At 38.3% G+C, this 21,877-nt stretch overlaps 1 protein-coding gene across 3 annotated transcripts in view; it reads right to left on the reverse strand.

The window, feature by feature from the left end:
- The window catches only part of KCNK2 (potassium two pore domain channel subfamily K member 2), a 90,278-nt gene that overhangs the window by 18,326 nt on the left and 50,075 nt on the right, over positions 1-21,877 (reverse strand). For all 3 annotated transcript variants that reach the window (XM_066261362.1, XM_066261361.1, XM_066261363.1), the window contains exons 4-6: positions 15,826-15,986; positions 13,361-13,547; positions 606-745 (exon numbers count right to left, since the gene is read on the reverse strand). In XM_066261362.1, the coding sequence (XP_066117459.1) occupies positions 606-745; positions 13,361-13,547; positions 15,826-15,986 (488 nt within the window). The remainder of the gene's footprint in view (positions 1-605; positions 746-13,360; positions 13,548-15,825; positions 15,987-21,877) is intronic.

The following is a 21,877-nucleotide window of genomic DNA, read 5'->3' on the forward strand; positions in this document are numbered from 1 at the left end:
TTTCTGTTGTACTTTAAAGAATAAAATTACTTTATTCTTTTGAGAAAAAAGAAATAAAAGAGAGAGAAATCATAAAAAGAAAACATTTTAATTACATCTTTTACTACAAATTACCCTAAGTACTTAGATAGCATCTGGAACATGAAGTATTTTGCATTTGGTAAGTGAGTGAATTATAACTCATATGATAACCTTGTTCAACCAATTCACACACCAAACATAAATAGTTAAAATTAAATAATGTTAAAACTATTTTAAAAAGCAAATGTAAAAAATTTTTAATTTTTGTTAAAAGTAGCTGAACAGGTGTGGTTTTGCAAACTTTTTTTTCAGTTGAATTTATTAGGGTGACACTAATTCACATAATTATATAGGTGTCGGGAGCTCAGTTCTACAGCACACCTCTGTGCACTGTATTATGTGCTCACTCCTCCAAGTCAAGTCTCCATCCATTATCATTTACGCCCCATACCCTCTTCCACCTCTGCTCCCAGAAACCAACTCACTGTGATCCGTGTCCATGAGGATCCTTTTTGCCCAATCCCTCCACCTCCCTCATCCCACCTCCCCTGAACCTCCACCCTTGAAAATGTCTTAATTCTCACCTCTTCCTTTGTCTTTTTCGATATCACCCGTAGCCAGTCTCCAATCATGCTCAAGACAGCAGCAAAGTAAGCAAGTCCTACAAGGATCCAAAACCACACGACAGGCTTATAGAAGTCTAGATATTCAATATCTGATCCCCCTGTGAGAAAGAAAACAAAGTAGAACAAAATGACTCCAAATATATAAACTTTAACAATATAGACATTTGCAAAAATTACCAACGGAATTTTGGCTTGTAAAAGATAGCAATCATCTTGTCAATTGTTCCATGCTGTTTTCTTCATATAGAATTCCTCCTTTTCCTTCATGTAATCCTTATCTATTTTTCAAGAACCAGTTGAATAAGTTTTTCTTAATGAGACATTTCATTAATTCTACAGGTCATAATTATTTATTTATTATTTATTTATTTATTTATTTAGCGAGAGAGACATAGGAATAGATAGGGACAGACAGGCAGGGAGATAAGAAGCATCAGTTCTTCATTGTAGTACCTTAGTTGTTAATTGATTGCTTTCTCATATGTGCCTTGACTGGAGGGCTACAGCAGAGTGATCCCTTGTTCAAGCCAGTGATCTTGGGTCCAAGCCAGTGATGCTGAGCTTTAAGCCCGCAACCTTTGGGCTGAAGCCAGCAACCATGGGGTCACATCTACGATTCCATGCTCAAGCCAGTGACCCCACGCTCAAGCTGGATGAGCCTGTGCTCAAGCTGGCGACCCCAGGGCTATGAACCTGGGTCCTCAGTGTCCCAGGTTGATGCTCTATCCACTGCACCACCACCTGGTCAGGCTCATGTTTCTTTTTTATTTATTACAACGTATCTTCTGAGTAAGTCTATCACTTTACTTCAAGTTCTCTTTCCATCTCTATTTTAACAAGTAGAAGACAGATGACCCTTTTTTTTGGTATAAATTTAATTAAGCAAATTTACCTTATTGTCAACTAATTTATATGAACCATTCAATACATGCTAACCAATCAATTCTATGCCAACCTGGACAAAGTGCGGGTATTAATTTTAAATCATTAGTACAACAGGTTGATAACAAAGGCCAGACAATGTCTTGGTGGGTCTCACTTAAACAGTAATTTGCAAGTGATACTGCCATTCACTATTCTCTGACTGTCCAGAGGAATTCCCATGTTTGTCACAAATTTTAATCTCTAGCTTTTTGAGAAAAAAAATTGGCAAAGGAGCTCTTCTGCTTTATTCTAATCTTTATTTCTCCATTCATTTGGTACAATAACTGCGCCTATGAGAATGTGAATCCATTTCAACACATCCCGACTTTGGCTCATATTAATGGGGCACTTTATTAAATCCCAAACACTGAACGGTGACTTTTTTCATAAGAGATGGAAACAAGTCTCCCTCTTGAGAAATTCATAATGTAGCCTGAGAAAACTTCACATAGGCAATTAACCATAATGGGCTGTATCCACTGATAGTGAATGGTAATAAAATCGCACAGGAGAAGGCATAAAGGAAGGAATTTTACTTTTGGAAGGGGGAAGGTGAGAAGACAGAATATAAGTCTGAAGTGATGAGGATGAAAACAGAAAAGTTTAGGTGGAAATGTGTGGTGTATTCAAAGGACTTCTAGTAGTCACTAAAGCTATATACGAATGAGTGTCAGAAAATAGATGGGTAGAAGAGAAGAATCTAGAAAAAGTAAGTTGTGCCAGGTTATAAGGACTTGCTCCAATGCGATGGAGAGTAGGTAAAAGTGGACAGACAGCTAAGTCCTAAATTCACGTTTGACTACATGCACCGAGAGATCTGGTGGCAGAAAGGGACCGACTGGAAAGCTCATTAGAAACATTTGTTCTGAATGAGCTAAGAAATGAGTGTGCCTGAGTTAGAGGTGGACTGGGGAAAAAAGGAGGCATTCTGGAGGCAGAAACCAGGCAATAATGACTGCTTAGTTGGCGTTAGAAGGGAAAGAAAGGCTCTGGAACGACCAGAGCCCCTCACTTAGGTGAGGGTGCCAGCACCTGAACAGGAAATGGAAAGAAATAGTAACTGAAAAAAAGAGAGAAAAGTAATTTAAATTGAAACATGATAGGTTTAACATACTTGAGGTACAAACAGGTGGAGATACCCAGTAGGATCCTTCAACACAGATCTGCTGTTAACAGGATATAGCAGCAAATAAGGGTTTTAGGGCAAACAGCAAAGAGATTGGGATGTTTAAACAGGGGCCATGGAGGTACTGAATTCTTAAAAATTCAACCATAAGAACAGCTACTCACATTAAAAATTGAATTAAAATTTTGACTGTAACATTACTCTATATAAATTAGACTTTGTTTTATGAGGAGTTATTTTTTGGTAGTGGTATCTCTGTTTTTATTTTATTCGTTGTTATTGAATTTATTGAGGTAATATTGACTCAAAAAATTATACAGGTTTCGTGAGCCACCTGCAATGACCTTTTTTGCTTGCAATGACATTTTCAAATATTAAAGGGTCAGAGTAAGAAGAGACCCTTTTTCCATCAGGCAAAATTTCAGCTTTCGATTGAGACAAGCAGTTTTAAGCATACCGTTTCAAAGTCAACCATATTACCTTCAAAATATTGTGAAAAATTTTACCTTGTGCCGGGTTTTATAAAAAAATATCCTTTCCAGGAAGAATTATGGAGGCTAAATGCATCTCATGATGGTTAAAACTTGGCCTGTGGGGGATGCAACCCTACGATTCACAGAAGTGACTTAAGAAATGTGTGTGGAAAGTTGTTATATGATAGGCTCACTAGCGAATTCTATTTTTCAAATGTTTCCATTTCAATAAAACCAAAATGACATTTTTTCCAAGTACTTTCTCTTTCAAAACCAGAAACTCTCCATCCAAATAGTTGTGACTCACTTAACACTTAAATTCACCAAGATGTTGATTTTAAGAGTTCATGCTCAAGATGATTTTTTTATAAGTCGTCTTTCATATAAACAGGATGTCACAGTTTGAAAAGAGTAAATTAGGTTAATCACTAAAAGGTTTATATTTGGGTAAAATGTTTACCCCACAAGCTTTAGTTGATTCTAAGCCACGGTTGAGGGGGTTGGGGGACAATGTTTTTCCATTCTTAATTGCCACTTTTAAGATGAAATACCAGCAGTCAAAAGATCTAGAAAAAAACTAATGTACATGGGAGTGTTGTCAAACACATCACAAATCCTCTTCACTTTCTGATAACTAAGATTTATTAATTAATCTCCACCTTGTTCATTCACTTGATCTAAGAATCTTACCTAAATTAAATTATCTGTAATGTTAAGATAACTTGCTAAAAAGAGCTATTGGTTTTGTGTTTAAATTAGACAACATTCAAAAAATGTCTTGGCTGTTAAAAGCATTAATTTTAACCTGGCTACATTCAGGAAACCCATCCATGGGTCTCTTGCTTGTTAAGAAGGCAGGGTAATTTCTGTCTTGAATTCACTCCCTATAAACCCCCCTACTCTGAGGTCCACTCTGCTACTCCATCATTTTTTATCTCTCTTTCCACTGACTCCAGAGATGTGGCGTGCAGGATGCTACAGCCCACTGTCTACTATTGGGTTCCTCACCTACTTGGCAAGAATAGTCACCTCATTGCTGTTTTTTTTGTTGCCACCAAAAATATGCCCACAGATCCTTTCCATTTTAAGAGCTTTCTGGCTAATCATTACAGGAGAGCAGACAGATGGCAATAAAAATAGCAAAGAGGGGTGGAAGTCCAAAGGTTTCAAGAATCTCACAAACGTTTCCAAGCAGTCAAAATAGTCTCTTCCTGACTCTCCTACAATAAGTGACAGCCTCTTTTAAATGGTTCCGTCTCTCTCTGTACTTCTCCCTGATGCTTAAATAAGACATCAGCCAGAATCTAACCTAATCTAGCAAATTAAACCTACATACATACAAAAATGTAGCCCAGGAAAGTTTCAGGTTGGCATTATTGCCTGGCACTAATTTGCTCCCCAAATGGGTTTCTGAAACATTGGAGGGAAGCTGCATTCTCACTCCTGACATTGCCACTGATTTAGGTAGGACAGGGCAGTTAGTAAGACCATTTGTCCGTAGATTTAAGCCATATCTCCAGCTGCCATTGTCAGTCATTCCGTGGATCATTCAATTGCCGTCACTCTCACAGTCCTTTCAGAACTCAGAAGTGAAAGACAGGTTTGTATTGGCTCCTTGAAATCTCAACAATAAGTGTCCCCACTTTTCAATAGAGACATCACTGTCTCGGTAGGTAAAACAATGTGTCAGGTCTCACAGGGAGAGAGGCAGCAGAGTTAGAATTCAAACCCAGCCCTGCCTGGCCCCGCATCAGAGCTTCCTTCAGTGATCTGGCTGTATCTCATCTATGATCTCATCACTCACCTACCAGCCTTGTCTGCCTCCACTGAATGGTAGATCCCTAGCTAGTGCTGGAAACACTAAATCAAATAAGGTGCATCTCTTTCCTTCAAGCGTCCTCCCTAAAGACCAGGTGAGTCTAAAGATAAGTATTATTTTATCAGAAGCCTCCTTACCTTGCTTTTGTTCTCATTCCAACAGTTTCCAGCACTTGCCTTATTTTGTCTAAAGAATTTGAGTAAAAATGCCCTCTGCCTTTAAATTTAATTTTCTTTCCCTATGATGCTCCTGAACCATAGATTACTTATAAAGAAATAATAATAATAATAATATTTATCCTGGGAATCATCTAGCCATTCTGAGGTAAGTTATCAACTATATGCCCCCCTCTAGATTTCTAAAATGATATATGTGTCATAAAATATAGATATAGACATATAACTGTTCTAACAAAAATGAAGACTATTTCTTACACTGGTCTATAAGTATTTTAGTGTAGATGTCAAATATTGATTTTCATTTTTTGTTTGTTTGTTTGACTTTATTTTTATTAATCATGGCCATCTTGCTTTAATCTGAAAGGAGAAAAAAACTTTCTGCTTTAGTATATTTTTCCTTTTTTACAATAAAGCAATTTAACTGAATGTGTTTTCTCTGCTTCAAGGACTTAGAGGCTTTTCCAGTAATGTTGTAAATTCTGTTTCCTTTTTTTACAAATGGAAATATGACTTCAGTATTAAACAATGGCTCACCCACTAAACCAAGCTACTGAATCACAAAAACACAAGGCCAACAAAGGTAAACCTTCCTAGCATTTGCACCTATATTCTGGGAATTTCAATTTTAGTATTCAAGACGTTGTCCATTTTCTGTTAGGTACTTGGTCTAAAATGAGGAAAACCATCATGACAATGTTTCGTGATCATGAAGATCAACACATTGTCTCACTCACTCATCCTCTATGAGGATGGAAATTTATAGTATATGAAATGTACACAATTGTTATCACTAGAAAGTCACTTTAAGTCTCAATATAAAGCAATTTGGAGTCCTTCTTATGAAACTTAGTACAGTTTACTACCAGCCTCCTTAAGCCATAACTATTAATCACTGAAAGATTTCCTTCTCCTTTTTTCTCCATATGTTTTTATACATCCATTCAGAATCCTAAAGGCTGCATAACTTCCTGATTTGTACATAGTCTCTAGGACTTCTGAGCTGTTTGGATCAAATCCCATTTACCGTATTTTTCGCTCCATAAGACGCACCTGACCATAAGACACACTTAGGGTTTTAAGGAGGAAAAAAAATATTCTGAACCAAATGATGTGTTGAAATATTTAATAAAATACCATATTTGCCCTGGCCGGTTAACTCAGTGGTAGAGCGTCGGCCTGGCATGCAGGAGTCCTGGGTTCAATTCCCAGCCAGGGCACACAGGAGAGACACCCATCTGCTTCTCCACCCCTCCCCCTCTTCTTCCTCTCTGTCTCTCTCTTCCCCGCCCACAGCCAAGGCTCCATTGGAGCAGAGATGGCCTGGGTACTGAGGATGGCTCTATGGCCTCTGCCTCAGGTGCTAGAATGGCTCTGGTTGCAATAGAGCAATGCCCCAGATGGGCAGAGCATCACCCCCTGGTGGGCATGCCAGGTGGATCCCAGTCGGGCACATGCGGGAGTCTGTCTGCCTTCCCGTTTCCAACTTCGGAAAAATACAAAAAAAAAAAAAACAACAACAACAACCATATTTAGCCCTGGCTGGATAGCTCAGCTGGTTAGAGCATTTCCTGAAAATACCATATTTTTTGCTCCATAGATGCACGGGCATTTTCCCCTCCACTTTTGGGGAGAAAAAGTGTGTCTTATGGAGCGAAAAATACGGTAATTAATCACATAGAGAGATATCAATTCTCTTGTGAATCCTCGGAGAGTCACTGGCTGAATCAGGGTTGTACCAGACTCCCTGTAGAGTTTTCCTGTAGCATCAAACAGAATAATGACCCAGACTGGTACTTGTTCCTGGCTTTTAAACATTCTGCCAGTAGGAATCGGCAATCATCACTAAGTGCTAAGCACAGTGCAGAATAGACAATATGTGTTCACTAAATATCTGAATGAATGATTAATATAATATGTCCTCCTAGCAGTCACACAAACCCTCTTTCTAACCAACGCACTTTTTCTGAGGTAGCACTGCCTGTTCTTTGGTGGCCCTTCCTCATCAGGTACTTTCCATGTGATCTTCTGAGTTCCTGGCAAACTTTTATGCAGTGATCAGCTCCATAACAGCAGGTTTTTTTTTGTTTGTTTGTTTTTTACAGGGACAGAGAGAGAGTCAGAGAGAGGGATAGATAGGGACAGACAGACAGGAATGGAGAGAGATGAGAAGCATCAATCATTAGTTATTTGTTGCGACACCTTAGTTGTTCATTGACTGCTTTCTCATATGTGCCTTGACCGCGGGCCTTCAGCAGACCGAGTAACCCCTTGCTGGAGCCAGCGACCTTGGGTCCAAGCTGGCGAGCTTTTTTGCTAAAGCCAGATGAGCCCGCGCTCAAACTGACAACCTCGGGGTCTTGAACCTAGGTCCTCCACATCCCAGTCTGACGCTCTATCCACTGCGCCACCGCCTGGTCAGGCACAACAGCAGTTTTGATAACTGGCCTCTGACACAGTTGCAAAGCTTTTAGGCAACATCAGGAACTGTTTTCTGCAGGGTCTCTACTAGAACAAACTGTTTTAAACAAACAAACAAACAAGCAAACAAAATACCTGCCAAAGTTTTTCAACAGAGATTTATGTTTTCATAATAAAATTCCCTTCTATTAATTAAGCAAGCTCTGTGCATGCCTTTCAATGAGTCATGTTTTCAGTAATAAAAGAAAGCATATTTCCAAGAAAACTTAATTCTTAATATAAGATATACAAATATGTTTTTCCAACTCAAAAACATGTAATGCCAAATGACTATATAACTGTAAAAATTTGTACAAATTTCTTAAAGGTAAATGTACCAGAGGAAGACTCTTACCTAGGAAAACCTCAAATTATATTTTCTACAGAGAGACACACAAGGCACTAAGAACAAAGCCTGATTTACCCAAAAGGTAACCAACCAGCCACTAAAACACATCCCCTGCATCAATATAAATATAAAATTAAAATTTGCTTAGAAAGCTCTTCCGGAAAAAAAAATGACTATATGTTGAATTCCTCTGTTCAGTCATACACACAGAGAAACCTGAAAGCTATGTCGTTTTGTCTTGACTTGCAATCTCTAAATGCTTTTGATTCATTATCACTAGCAATGGAAGGGTTTTGCGCATGAAAATTTAAATATGCTTACTTATGAATTAAAAATATATTATGTGCTAATTTATATCATGCATGTTATGATCTATAAGGAATGAGGTTTTATGATCTGTAAGGAATGAGGTTTAAGAATACATAGACATAGTCTGACCAGGCGGTGCTGCAGTGTAGAGAGCATCGGCCTGGGATGCTGAAGACCCAGGTTTGAAACCCCGAGGTCACCAGCTTGAGCACAGAGTCACTGGCTTGAGCATGGGATCATAGACATAACCCCATGGTCTCTGGCTTGAGCCCAAGGTCACTGACTTAAGCAAGGGGTCACTGGCTTGACTGGAGCTCCCTGGTCAAGGCACATATGAGAAATAATCAATGAACAAATAAGGTGCTGCAATGAAGAATTGATGCTTCTCATCTCTCTCCTTTCCTATCTGTCTGTCTGCCTGTCTCTCTCTCTCTCTCACTATATATATAGACATAGGCCCTGGCCAGGTAGCTCAATAAATAAAGTGTTGTCCTGGTGCACCAAAGTTGTGGGTTTGATCCTTGGTTAGGGACTTACAAGAAGCAAACAGGTACACAACTAAATAGAACAACTAAGTAAAACAGCAAGTTGATGCTTCTCTCTCCTCTCTCTCTCTCTTTCTCTCTCTCTCTCTTTCTTTTCCCCCCTATATCCTCTTCTCTCTCAAATCAATGGAAAAACTAAAGAAAGAAAGAAAGAAAGAAAGAAAGAAAGAAAGAAAGAAAGAAAGAAAGAAAGAAAGAAAGAGGAGCTGTCTGCTTCTCACCACAGTTTGTATGTATCTTCAAAGAAGCTCAATAAAATAGTGTAATTTTTAAAATGCCGATTTTAGAGAGAGGGGAAAGGAGAGAGAGAAGAAAACATCAGGTTGTTGTTTCACTTAATTATTCATCCATTGGTTGATTCTTGTGTGTGCCCTGACTGGGGACTGAACCTGCAACCCTGCCATGTTGAAATGACACTCTAACCAAGAGTGTAACCGAACCCTAATCCCTGTCAAAGTAGGGTTTGCGGGCTTGAGAAGGTTGCCAGACAGTAAGTGTGCATTACGAGAGGTACAACTTTGTTTTTTTTGGCGATTTATAACCCAAGAGAAAAGTTACAGCAATGCCTCTTGTTTTTCCCCAGCAAAAAACATCAAAAGGAAGGGAAAACACAATTGGTAGTGACATCTTATAGCAAGATAGAAGGTTCTATAAAAGTAAACAATTGATATTTCTCGGTGGGGTACTTGCCTTAACTCAGTGGCTAATTTTACTTTATAGTCACAAAGCACCTAGAAGCAAAGATTATTTTTATGTGGACTTGTATGAGGCAATTCTTTCCTGAGATCCTTGAAAAAAAAAAAAAAGAAAAAAACCCCTCATAATTCTTGTTTTCCCGAGTCTTTTGCAAAGGGTACACATTTCCTACCCAGCCTTTGCCACATACCTGCCCCCTCATTCACATTCTCATTCCAGAACGCTCCCTGGGCACAGGGACCTAGCGTGTACAGACCACAATACTAGGAGCAGGGTTCTCCAGGGTCAGAAAGACCGAAATAGCTACAAAATACATAAATTAAGGAGATAGAGAGAAGTCAACAAAACTAGTGTCAATCTGCCCGCACCCTAATTTATCCTTCCCGGCATTTGTCACTTTAACCCATAGCAAATTCCTTTGCCAATTATTAGCAAAGTGTATGTCTCCCATTTTTCCTTATTTCCTCCGTAAAATTAAACTAATGAATTTAAAGATAGTTACAAAAAGTAAAATCCTGGTAATAATAGAGATTATTACTAATAAAAGTTTATTACTAATAAAGATTGGACTATACTCAATGCCACACAAATATTTTATCACCATTCTTCCACAATACTGTGCCATGACTCTAAATCTCAGGGTTCCCACTGATACATAGAAGATGTTTTCCTTGAACTTCTCTCTGCAGGCAGTTGAGTCTGGATACTAAGAGACCCACAGGATATAGCCCATTTCAGCGTGTTGGTCTCTTAAACTAAGTTTAAAAAAATTGTTTTTCATCTTTCACAAAACCATAAAGTAAAAATATTTGCCCTGTGTTTTTTCTAAGCCAGTTTATACTCTGGTCACAAATATACAACATTATTTTAGGATTCCATTCACATTAAAAAAAATAATTTTAGGGTTTTCAGAATCTTTGACCATGTGGGCCATATACTGGACTGATGCAGTATGCGAATTGTTGAAAATTACAAATACACTGTGTTATACCATTGGAATTTGCTAAGAGAGAACTTAAATGTTTTCACACACACACACACACACACATACACACACAAAATGGATAAATATGTGAGGTGATAAGTGTGTTAATTAGTTAGAGGGCGGGGATCCTTTTACAATGTAATACCACATTATACATTTTCAATATCTTACAATTTTATCTACCAGTTATAGCTCAATAAAGCCGAAAAAGAAATAAAACTATGTATTACCATAAAAATAAACATGAAAAATTAAATGAAATAATATAAGCAATACAACATTGTTGGCTAAAAATAGAAGACGCATCACCTAATACCTATATAGTCTAGTTATTATGAGACCTTGTTAATTTATAAAGTGGCACAAGAACCAAAGATTAACATAACCACAAGTCTGTTTTGTTATCATTACTGTGTCTCACTTTCCCCTGTGTTAATACACTTTTTACTTCTATATACTTAAGCCAATTATATTGCTTTGATAAGAGGTAGAAAAATGGGTGCTTTCGGACAGAAGCTCTTATATAGAGGTACAAATGTCAGTGATTCTTCTTTCCACAATTTGCTAATTAGAAAACTAAAAGTTTTCCAGCAGATGGTGTGCCCTCCTTCCCCGAGACTCCAATCAGCACACAGATGTGTACATAGTATTCTGACCAAAGCAAAACTTCACTCCTGAAAACATCTTCAGCTGTAAGGACGTTATACATTCCCAGGAAAGGAAGGCTTTGCCAGGTTAAACTCTAACCCACCAATCAGTAGAAACATAGGAACTATAAGCCGTCTCTGAGATTTTATAGAACTATCCAACATAGTCTCTTTCTGAAAATATTTAAGTAAGACGTTTGGGTCAGGGAAAAACAGTAAATAGCCAGAAAGCATAAAACTCTCTCTTAAAACTAAATTAGGCTGGTGAGTTTATTCTGGAAAATTTAATGGCACATTCCGACTATAATGTTCAGCATGTTTTCCTAATACTTCAAACTGATTTTTTTTTTTTTTTTTTTAAGAATAGTTTAGGTTTTCAGGAGCTGGTCAAAATGAGCCATGATGGTGCATTATTACATTACTTTTACCACAATTATAATGTATTTGAAACTGGAGTTGGAACAGTAATAATTAAATAACACAACAGAGAAAAAGAGAGTTGAAATGACAGAACTTTAAGTTCTAAGAGCTACAACAACAAAGCAAACAGAAGCAGAAATAACAAATATAGAGAGAATAGAAGAAATTTTAAAAACCTTTTTTTTTTGTATTTTTCTGAAGTTGGAAACAGGGAGGCAGTCAGACAGACTCCCGCATGTGCCCCACTGGGATCCACCCGGCACACCCACCAGGGGGCAATGCTCTGCCCATCTGGGGCGTCACTCTGTTGCAACCAGAGCCATTCTAGCACCTGGGCCAACTTTGCTCCAATGGAGCCTCGGCTGCTGAAGGGGAAGAGAGAGACAGAGAGGAAGGAGAGGGGGAGGGGTGGAAAAGCAGACGGGCACTTCTCCTGTGTGCCTTGGCTGGGAATCGAACCCGGGACTCCTGCACGCTAGGCCGATGCTCTACCACTGAGCCAACTGGTCAGGGCCTCTTTTTTTTTACTTTTTTTTTTTTAGAATAGAAGAAATTTTAAAAATGAATAAAAACTGTGAACATATTGGCGCTGGCCGGTTGGCTCAGCGGTAGAGCGTCGGCCTGGCGTGCGGGGGACCCGGGTTCAATTCCTGGCCAGGGCACATAGGAGAAGCGCCCATTTGCTTCTCCACCCCCTCCCTCCTTCCTCTCTGTCTCTCTCTTCCCCTCCCGCAGCCAAGGTTCCATTGGAACAAAGATGGCCCGGGCGCTGGGGATGGCTCCTTGGCCTCTGCCCCAGGCGCTGGAGTGGCTCTGGTCGAGGCAGAGCGATGCCCCGGAGGGGCAGAGCATCGCCCCCTGGTGGGCAGAGCGTTGCCTCTGGTGGGCGTGCCGGGTGGATCCCAGTGGGGCACATGCGGGAGTCTGTCTGACTGTCTCTCCCCGTTTCCAGCTTCAGAAGAAAAAAAAAATTAAAAAAAAAACAAACTGTGAACATATTAGCTAAGGTCAAAAATATTGTCTTGTCTTGACAATTAAAAATTAAAGACGGTAAATATCTTACAGAAAAAAAGTTTTAAAGTAACTAAGAACATCTTACATTTGCAAGTGTTTTTTAAACTAAGGCATAAAAAGCCCTAAATAAAAAGAGCAAAGATAAGTTAAACTCAAATTCTTGTACTGCTAAAAAAAAAAAGAAGAAGAAGAAGAAAAGAAAAAAAAAGAATTATGAGGTAGATATTTGGTTTCCTGCTTACCTCCACTGTCAAATACATGTTGAAGTCCTAACCCCCAATACTTCGGAACACAACCTTATTTGGAAATAAGGTCCTTACAGATGTAATTAGTTACAATGAACTCATGCTGGACTAGAGTGGGCTTTTAATCCAATATCCAGTATGACTGGTAGCCTCACAAGAAGAGGAAAATTTGGATACAGTGACAGAGACACGGGGAGAAAGTCATGCGATGATGGAAGCAGAGATAGGAGGGACGTGGCTATAAGCCAAGAATCAGCAAGGACTGGTGGCCTCCACCAGAAACTGGAATGAGGCAAAGAAGGATTCTGCCAAAGTCTCAGAGGGGTCATATCCAGCTGGCACCTTGATTTTGAACTTCTGTGACAGAATGACTTTCTTTTGTTTAAAGCCATCCAGTTTGTGGTCCTTGGTTATGGCAACCTTAGGAAACTAATACAGTCACTGTGCTGCACTGAAAATCCAAGTGAAAAGACCAACTAAGGGACAGGGTTTAGGAGAGCAGTGTCAGTGCCAGGAAAAACTTACCTGCCACGTAGTCACCAAATCCAATGGTGGTTAAAGTGATAACCACAAAATAAATGGCGTCCAGAGCACTCCAGCCTTCTATGTGCTTGAATATGATTGCGGGCAGAGCAACGAAGAGCACACAGCCAAACAGTATAAATATGATTGTTGAGATGATGCGAATCTTGGTCTGACTAACATTCCACTTCTAGGGAAGAGAGACAGATAGTGAGAGAGGGAAAGAAATTCACTGAGATTACTGGCACCCGCATAAAGCTAACCTATCCACACTGTTATCAGCAAATTCGCAAGTGGGAATGTTATTTTATCCCCTTTTAATGGTTAATTTTCAATTGTCTTTAAAAATAAAGACAAAATCACGTGTAACATAAATAGCTCAAAACATTCACTGCCAATAACGATGTCACTTTGGTCTTACGTAGCTTTACAGCAGGTGAAATACTCTCAGAAGTAAATTACATTTGCTCTGAGAATCCAATTTCAGATTTACACCATACTTTTCTTTACCACTCTTAAAAAATATTTCCATTCTGTAGGCACACAACTGATTGCAGGGTAAACACAATCTAGAAATTTATGAAAATGGGAAAAGCTGAACCATGATTTAAGTTTTTACTGCTGATCATTGATAAAATTATTCCCTCTCACTCCTATCACATTTCCCAATCATTCAATTGATTAAAGGGGAAAATTAACAGACTTAAAAGTTCACAGTTGATTCCCATGTGAACCAGACAAACTGCCTCTCTGTTCTATGCCCTTAAACAATAAAATTAAGTATATCAAAGACGATGTGAAACAAGGATATATCTTCAGCACCGCTAAGCTACGGCTGCCATCAGAGTACCTAGATTTTTTCACCTCCTTCTGTTATCGGGAATGTTCCAGTGCAACATTAAATGAAGTTTGTATAGACAGCAGTTTATCTCCAGATCTCCTTTTTAAATTAATCTTCATTCACTTTTCATCTCTAACTGAATCTGTCTTATCTATTGTGAAACTATAGGGTCCAGCCCCACCATAGAAGAATCGCTGGATTTTAGAGCTTGAAAAGTTTCTAGAAATAAACATCGATGAAACCATAGACTGGAAAGTGAAAATATAAGTTTCTTTAGTCTACCATCCTTGTCACATATCTGAGAGTTAAGTGAATTCACATTTGTATAGTCCTCAGAAGTGTTTAATACTAAACGCTGAAGCATGGCCACTGGAACGTCTACAGGGCATGGAATTTGTTGTATGCACTGATGTAGACGCAGCACCAAAAATACTACCCAGCATCCAGTAGGCACTCAAAGCTCCACTGAATAAATGAACAACTCAGTGCCACCAAGTTCATGCCAATAATCCCACTTCTCAATTAATATAAATACAAGATATCTTAAATATCAACATAAGAAAAGTATAATAGCATAAAAAGGATGAAAGCTCTGTTTTGGAATAACCACAGCTACTCCACTCTAACAGTAAAAATATTTGAGAGCAAATTTAAACTTAAATATGAAACATAACTAATGCTAAAACCGGAACTAGAACTTAAACTGCAAAACCATACCCAATTGTCTTATTCCATCCACAGAGTTAAATGTAAAACTCTTTGTTGAAATTTAAACCATTACTGAATAATAAGTAAAATGTATTTGTAATAGTGGTGACCATAGCAACAAATCATATATAATCCTGTCCTCTAACATAATCATTTTTTTTCTTAACCATAATTTTCTTCATCAATAGAAACTTATAATCATGATAATATTATTACTATTTTTTTACTTAAAATTCTAATAGAAACATATTCATTTTATTTATTATTTCTATTGAATGTAATATGGTCATGATCATCTTAGGGATATTAGTGTTAATTCTACTGAATTATATCCCTTAGATAAATTTCTATCAATGACATTTTAATTAAGTTGTATGATCACCTTTATTGTGTTTGCTATATATTAGTATATCTTTCACAGAGGGCTATGTAAGTTTATAATGACACCAGCAATGAACAAGGGTACCAAAGCAATTTTTAAATAACAAAATATTATCAAGTCTTTACTGGCTATGTTAAGCTTTAACTTATGTTATCTCTAGCTCCTACAGTAATGCCTCATTGTCACTACCATTATTCACATTAAATAAATGACAAATAGAGAGTTAAGAGTAAAATAACTAGCTTAGAAGAATATAGTTAGGAGACAGCATATCTGGAACTTAAACTTAGAGCTGTCAGATTTCTACATTTTATGGATATTTTGCATAAAAAGTGCAATTATACATGCATTCTTTTATTTATACAGAGAAGTATAAAAATGACTATACAGTGAGTTACATGCTGAAAGGAGTACATATAAATTGTTATGGAAAATCCAATAATGAAAATGAATGTCTAATTGTACTGAGGTAATAGATAAAGTAAAATACTTTAATAGATTAAACAATACATGCAGTTAAAAGACTATCGTACTTACAATAAACGTATCTTCCACTTTTGCGATTCCTTTTCCAAATATGGTTCCTAGTTGATCTCCAACACCAGCCAACAAAAACCCAAAGAGGGGAATTCCCAGTAAGGCATAGATGATACAGAATATTTTTCCCCCTTCTGTGCGTGGTGAGATGTTTCCAAATCCTAGATGCATTAAAAATAAAAACAAACAAAAATACAGAATTAAATGAGTAATAGTTTAAAACATATAACTTCAAGGTTGATTAAAAATACCTCAGTATTATAAGATAGCAATCATAGATTTCAACTAGTTAAGAATCCATTTGTATTACATAAACTTTTAATATATTTTAACATAAAACACTCAGAAGCAAACATTTCAATAATCTACAAAGTATAGCGATTGTTCCATTTAAACTAGGTAATGAAAACAGAGGGGATAACACACGTAATAAAGCAAATATTTCATTTAATGTACTTCTATCTCTCTACACTGATAATCCTGTTGACTCTAAGGCTTCATTGCCATTTACTGAGAAGAATGTATTGCCTTAATGGACTAATATTTGGTCATGTTAACCACACATTTTAGTCCTCCTTAATGGTTCCTTCTTTTCCTTCTGTCTATTAAGTCAGTTTGGTGTTCACTGATAGTCAACTCATCTACTAAGGTTTTATTTTTATATTATTTTATTTTATTGTAATGATAGCCACAGAGAGCTTTTATTTATTCCTTTATTCATTTGCTAAATAAATAGTGAGAAAATCTATCATATATGTAGAAATATATATCTAACATATATGTTATATTTATACATAATAAAACACATATATTATAATATATATATTTAAATATACATTATATGTTATATATTATATATATTTCTGTTGCTGGTCAGTCAACACAGAAAGATATGTTTGGATTCAGATTCTTTTATTTGGAAATTAAATTTAATGGATTGAAATTGATCAACAAGAGTACACAGGTTTCTGGTGAACATCTCCATAGCATCTGAACCATTGATTGCGTTGTGTGCCCATCACCCAAAGTCAAATCATTTGAGGTTTTATTTTTTAATGTACATAATTTTCAAGAACTTTGCCTTTTTTTTCATTAGCCTGTTTTATGCCATCAAAATAATACTTATGTTCATATCTTTGCTTTTTGGTTTTATGCCATGTATTAACTCAATTTTCTGAGAGAAGTCCTAGGCTTTCTTTATTTAGGCGAATTTCTTTATGTGTTTGCAAGTTCCTGGCCATCTTTCCATACTTGTAAGCACAGCACCACAGCAGACTGGTTAGTACTGGTGGCTGAAATGTATTCCCCAGCCTCAGTGAGAATCATGGTTCATCTAGTGGTATATGAAGAGTCTCTTTAAAGGATCCCTGGTTGAAGTAGCAACTGTCTTGGCCAAAATGAAAGGGACTGGTGTCTGCCTGGTCCATCCTGTGGTGTGCACCTCAGAAGCCCTAACGGGAGGGTCTCCTAGTTACCATGGCAGTCGCCAGCTCCCAGCCACCCCAGCTCCCCAGGCCGCTGCTCGCTCTGGGAATATTTGAAACTTTAAGTTTGGAATACATGTATTCACATCTTTATTCTGGAGGCAATAGACTGGAGACAGCTACAAAGTTCCACAAACTTTTATTAAATTTACAGGCTCCTGCCCATGGGCTGACTTCGGCTAATTTTGTTGCCTGCAGAAAAATGTCCTCTTCAGAATCTTCTGTTTTGCTTCAATAGGGTATGTGAGCTCCTCGACTCACAAAGAGTTCATTGTCCATTTGAATCTATATGCTTCACATTGTTCCCCAAACCTATTCCTGTTGTGATTCTCTCACTACAACTTCCCTGCCTTCAAGCCTACTATGGAATACTTTTTCCATTAGTTTTATATGTTTTCCATCATCTCAGTGCAACCTTTTGGTGATGTGAGGTAAGTGCACACTTATATCAAACAGCTTGGAAAGTAAGTCTATGTTCGTGTCAGATGAGAAATCAGATGTGTGAATTTAACAATGTCTTTTAAGATGTTAAATACTGATCATCTAATTAAAAGTCTACAGATTTATGGTAAGGTATGCAAGCAGCATGTTTTTTAAAAAGCATTTTACTTAAAAGTCTAACTCTAACTGATTGAGACAGAAATCAGGATAAAAAGCCTGTAAAAGTTTCACAATATATTACTGCTATTTCTGGATCCATTACTCACTAGATATGTAACCTTCAGCAAATTATCTCCTCATCTGATAAAAGGGTATAATTGTTATTATCTGCCCCATCAAATTGTAAGAACTAAGTAAGCTATTATATGAAAAATACTTAGAAAATTTTATAATACTATATGTGCTCAATATACTATGTTAGGTACTATAACAATTATTACTGTAATTGCTATTGTTATAGTATTAGTAGAAGGAAAGTGTAGCTGATCGATGTATTTTAGTTAGCCCTATCAGTATGACAGCTATTGTATTTCAGAGCTAGATTAAGGGGGATATGATTGCACAATGCTCTCCGCTATGTTCTGAAATGTCCTGCCAAATGCAGGTGCCATTCTCTGAATGGAGCGTTGGCAAACAGCTTGCAGGGAGAAAGGCAACTCCTCACAATAATGGCTGAAAGGATGGAGGATGTTTATGCCGAAGAAAAGAAGACTAAGAATGGAAGAGGACAGACTAGCCGCTTTCAACTCTCAGGATGATTAAAACATGGAAAAGGAAACAGAACTACTGTGATGTTCAAGGGAAAAAACAAGAGTAATGGGTACAGGCTACAGAACGTGAGCTCATGCTGGGATAAGTACAGCCAAAACAGTGTAAGTGGGTATAAGAAGCAGGCGGAGGCCAGATAATCACCTACAGAGTTTGACATTTAGGACTGAGCAGTCCCATCGTCTAATCTACAGTCTATATTCATATTTTGCCATTGCCCAATTAAAGCTCTTTATAACATTGCTTTACCTGTTCCAGAATCCAATCCAAGGTTATGCATTACATTTACAGAATATCTCTTTAGTTTCCTTTAATCTCCCGGAATAGTTGCTACACCTTTCTCTGACTTTCATGACTTTGATGTTGTTTAAAGAACACAAGGCAGTTATTGATATTTAAATGTGTCTGGTACATCTTCAGAAATAGATTCAAGTAATAATGATTTTGGCAGAATACATCATAGGAAATACTAGATCTTTATCAATGCATCACACCCAGAGGCTCATGAGCGTTTGTCTTAGGTGATGATGTTGATGTTAAAAATGCATCCACTAGATTTCTCCACTGAAAAGTTACTATTTTTGTTCTTTGCAATTATTAAGTCATTTATGAGGAAACACTTGAGAGTGTGTAAGTATTATTCTGTCCCTCAAACTTTCAGCTAATAGTCACAGTATCTGGAAATAAACAAGTTATCAGCTAACAGTGCTAGAAAAGAAAACATGGAGGCCGATGAAGTAACAGGATAGTAAGTGAGATCAGAATCATTTAAAACATCTCAATAGTGTACTACACATATAATGAGAATACCCTTTAAAAATATTAATATGCTTTTTTCTATTTCATATAGAAGAAGAAAAGCCCCAAATTACTAGCAGACCCCAGTGCAGGCAAGAAGAAATCAGAGGACTGAGAAAGGTTCATGTCTATCCACTGCCTTGCTCTGATATGGCTTCAGAAACCTCTGTGTGTTGGAAAGGACTCAGAAGTTCCTATATATGATAGAATGATGAAGGGCTGGGAGCCCTTGAGGCAGGACGAAGAGCCTACCATGCCTGGCACTCAAGACCTAGGGAAAACTGGCAGGACCACGGGTTCTGATATAAGGAGTCCACATATTTAACTCATTTACCTCCCATCAACTTTTATCTGCTAAGGCCTTGGAACATTCTATACCAGGGCAATAAGTACAGAGGATCCTTCCAGGCACATGTGAAAGAGACCTAGAAACCTTGTATTGAGGCAGGTGAATAAGAAGCTAGGAAAATTCGCTGACAAGTAGAACGGGGAAACTGAGACAGATAACTGAACAGATGGCTGAGCTATTTACAGCCAGCTAATAAATCACAAGATCTTGTCTTCTCTAACCAAGAACACTTAGGAGCAATTGGTTTAGATATTCCGGACCATGCCAAGCAGATCCACCTGGGTTCCAGTCCTTTTCTAGTAACATTCTTTGAAGGTGAAACTAACTAGAAAATGACCCTGATCCCTCAATACACTCATTTTGATGTGTCAGTATATTAAAAGACACACCTGGAAAGCTGATTAATATTTCGATTGAGATCTCCCCTAAAATTCTCGCCTTTAGAAAACAGATAAAACCCTTAAGACACAGAACCCGGTGCACACTCTACTAGAGCATGCTTGTGCCTCCCCTGCCCCCTTTTCTCCTCAGGCATGTATCTTTGCTTTCTTTCTCCTAAGTTTCCAAGGTTCCCAGGAGACTTGCAACCAGGGGGGCAGCAGGTAGTGGCAGCTCATCCCAGGCTAAGCCCCTGCACCTGTCTCCACAGGGGCCCTCCTTTTTCACTTGTTTCCTGAGTCCACACAGCCCATCTGGCTCATTTCTTCTGCTTCTGTGACTTTCTTTCTAAAGGGCCAACACAGCTTGCCTAGACTCAACCCTTTCTCATGTTTCCAAAGGGTCTAGACAGCTCTGCCTAGGCTCCTTTCTACTGCTATGATCATGCCTCTGTCTTAAGGCCCTCCTTTCTTACGCTGTCCCCTCCTTTAAATGTACTCTTATAATCACCTGGACTCACGTCTTGAAATCTTTCCTGCATGAAGTACCCACACATTCCAGACCATGCCAGGGCAGACCTGCCTCGGTCCAGGCCCCTTTCCAGTGACAGTGTCAGGGTTATCTGAAGAAGACAAAGGCCATCCCAAAGGTTAGGAAGTCAGGGAATGTTTAACCAGGACTCTTTTTGAACACTATCCAAGAATGGAATTCAACAACTTTAACCATGTTCTGTATTCTAACATCAGTAAGCAAAGCACTAAGAACAGGAAGTCCTTGTCAACTCAGCAGGGCAAGACTGTTTTGACATGAGTTCTCTGATTACTCCAGAGAGTCCTACTAAGATCCAACACTGTTCTTTATTGCCTCCCCAGATGAATAACTATGCGGCTTGAGGAATGGCAGGCATCTGGTTACCCTATTCCATCCCATTTTCTATTTTTACACGAGAGGACAAATTCTTCAGTTGTATCCATAAGAAGTAACCTACCTCCTGGAAAGATCAGAATCAAAAATAAAGAAACAACTTCTTTTTTATTCTGACTGTGGCATCACTATAAATAGGTTCTACTGTTTAAAAAAGAAAGGCCTAGCTGTTGGAGGGCTCCGTCTGATCTACACCATTCAAGTTAAAAGCATAGAAGAAACAAGAGCCCCAAGTTTTCATCCATTACTGGCTCAGATTCGCCCAGAGGCTACTGGAACATCTTCTGATAGGCTGACAAAGGATTTTCACAGAAAGCCTGTTTACATCACCAATAAAATGGCCCAAAATCCAAAGAGAATTCTAGATATAAGGAAATCTACCTTTCACTGATCAAAAAATGAAGACCAGTCCTTTGTGGCATACCTGTACTACCTTTTTATTGTCTCCCTAACAAAGTTAGCAGAAGGTGACAGGCAGGGGTCAGAATGAGGGAGCCTGACATGGTTCTTCTTTGAGTGTCCTCTGTTTCACCTTCCAAACAGTTCTCTAACCACCATTATGCTGAGCTTTATGGCTGACCATGCACCTCAAGGGCGGCATCCCTGATTCAGTCACCTCTCACGGTGCACACACACAGAGTGACCTAGCAGTTTTCTGATGCAAAGGGGATGCCTACAAATCCCCACACATTTCCCTGGGCAACAGAATCAAGTGGCTATTCTTGGGGGGTGGGTGGGTGGGTCCTTGTGTTTTCTTCCCCTCTCTTCCCTGTATAAAGGAAGAGTAGACTTCCCTCCACAGATTTACCACATGTTCTAGCCAGTGAATAGACACTGGTTAAATGACTTGATACTATTCATGGATTTACGAGGCTCAGATGAAAGGGACCCATTGACTCTAAGCCAAAGT

Source organism: Saccopteryx bilineata, chromosome 2 (genome assembly GCF_036850765.1).
Source record: "Saccopteryx bilineata isolate mSacBil1 chromosome 2, mSacBil1_pri_phased_curated, whole genome shotgun sequence".
NCBI classification, from domain to species: domain Eukaryota; kingdom Metazoa; phylum Chordata; class Mammalia; order Chiroptera; family Emballonuridae; genus Saccopteryx; species Saccopteryx bilineata.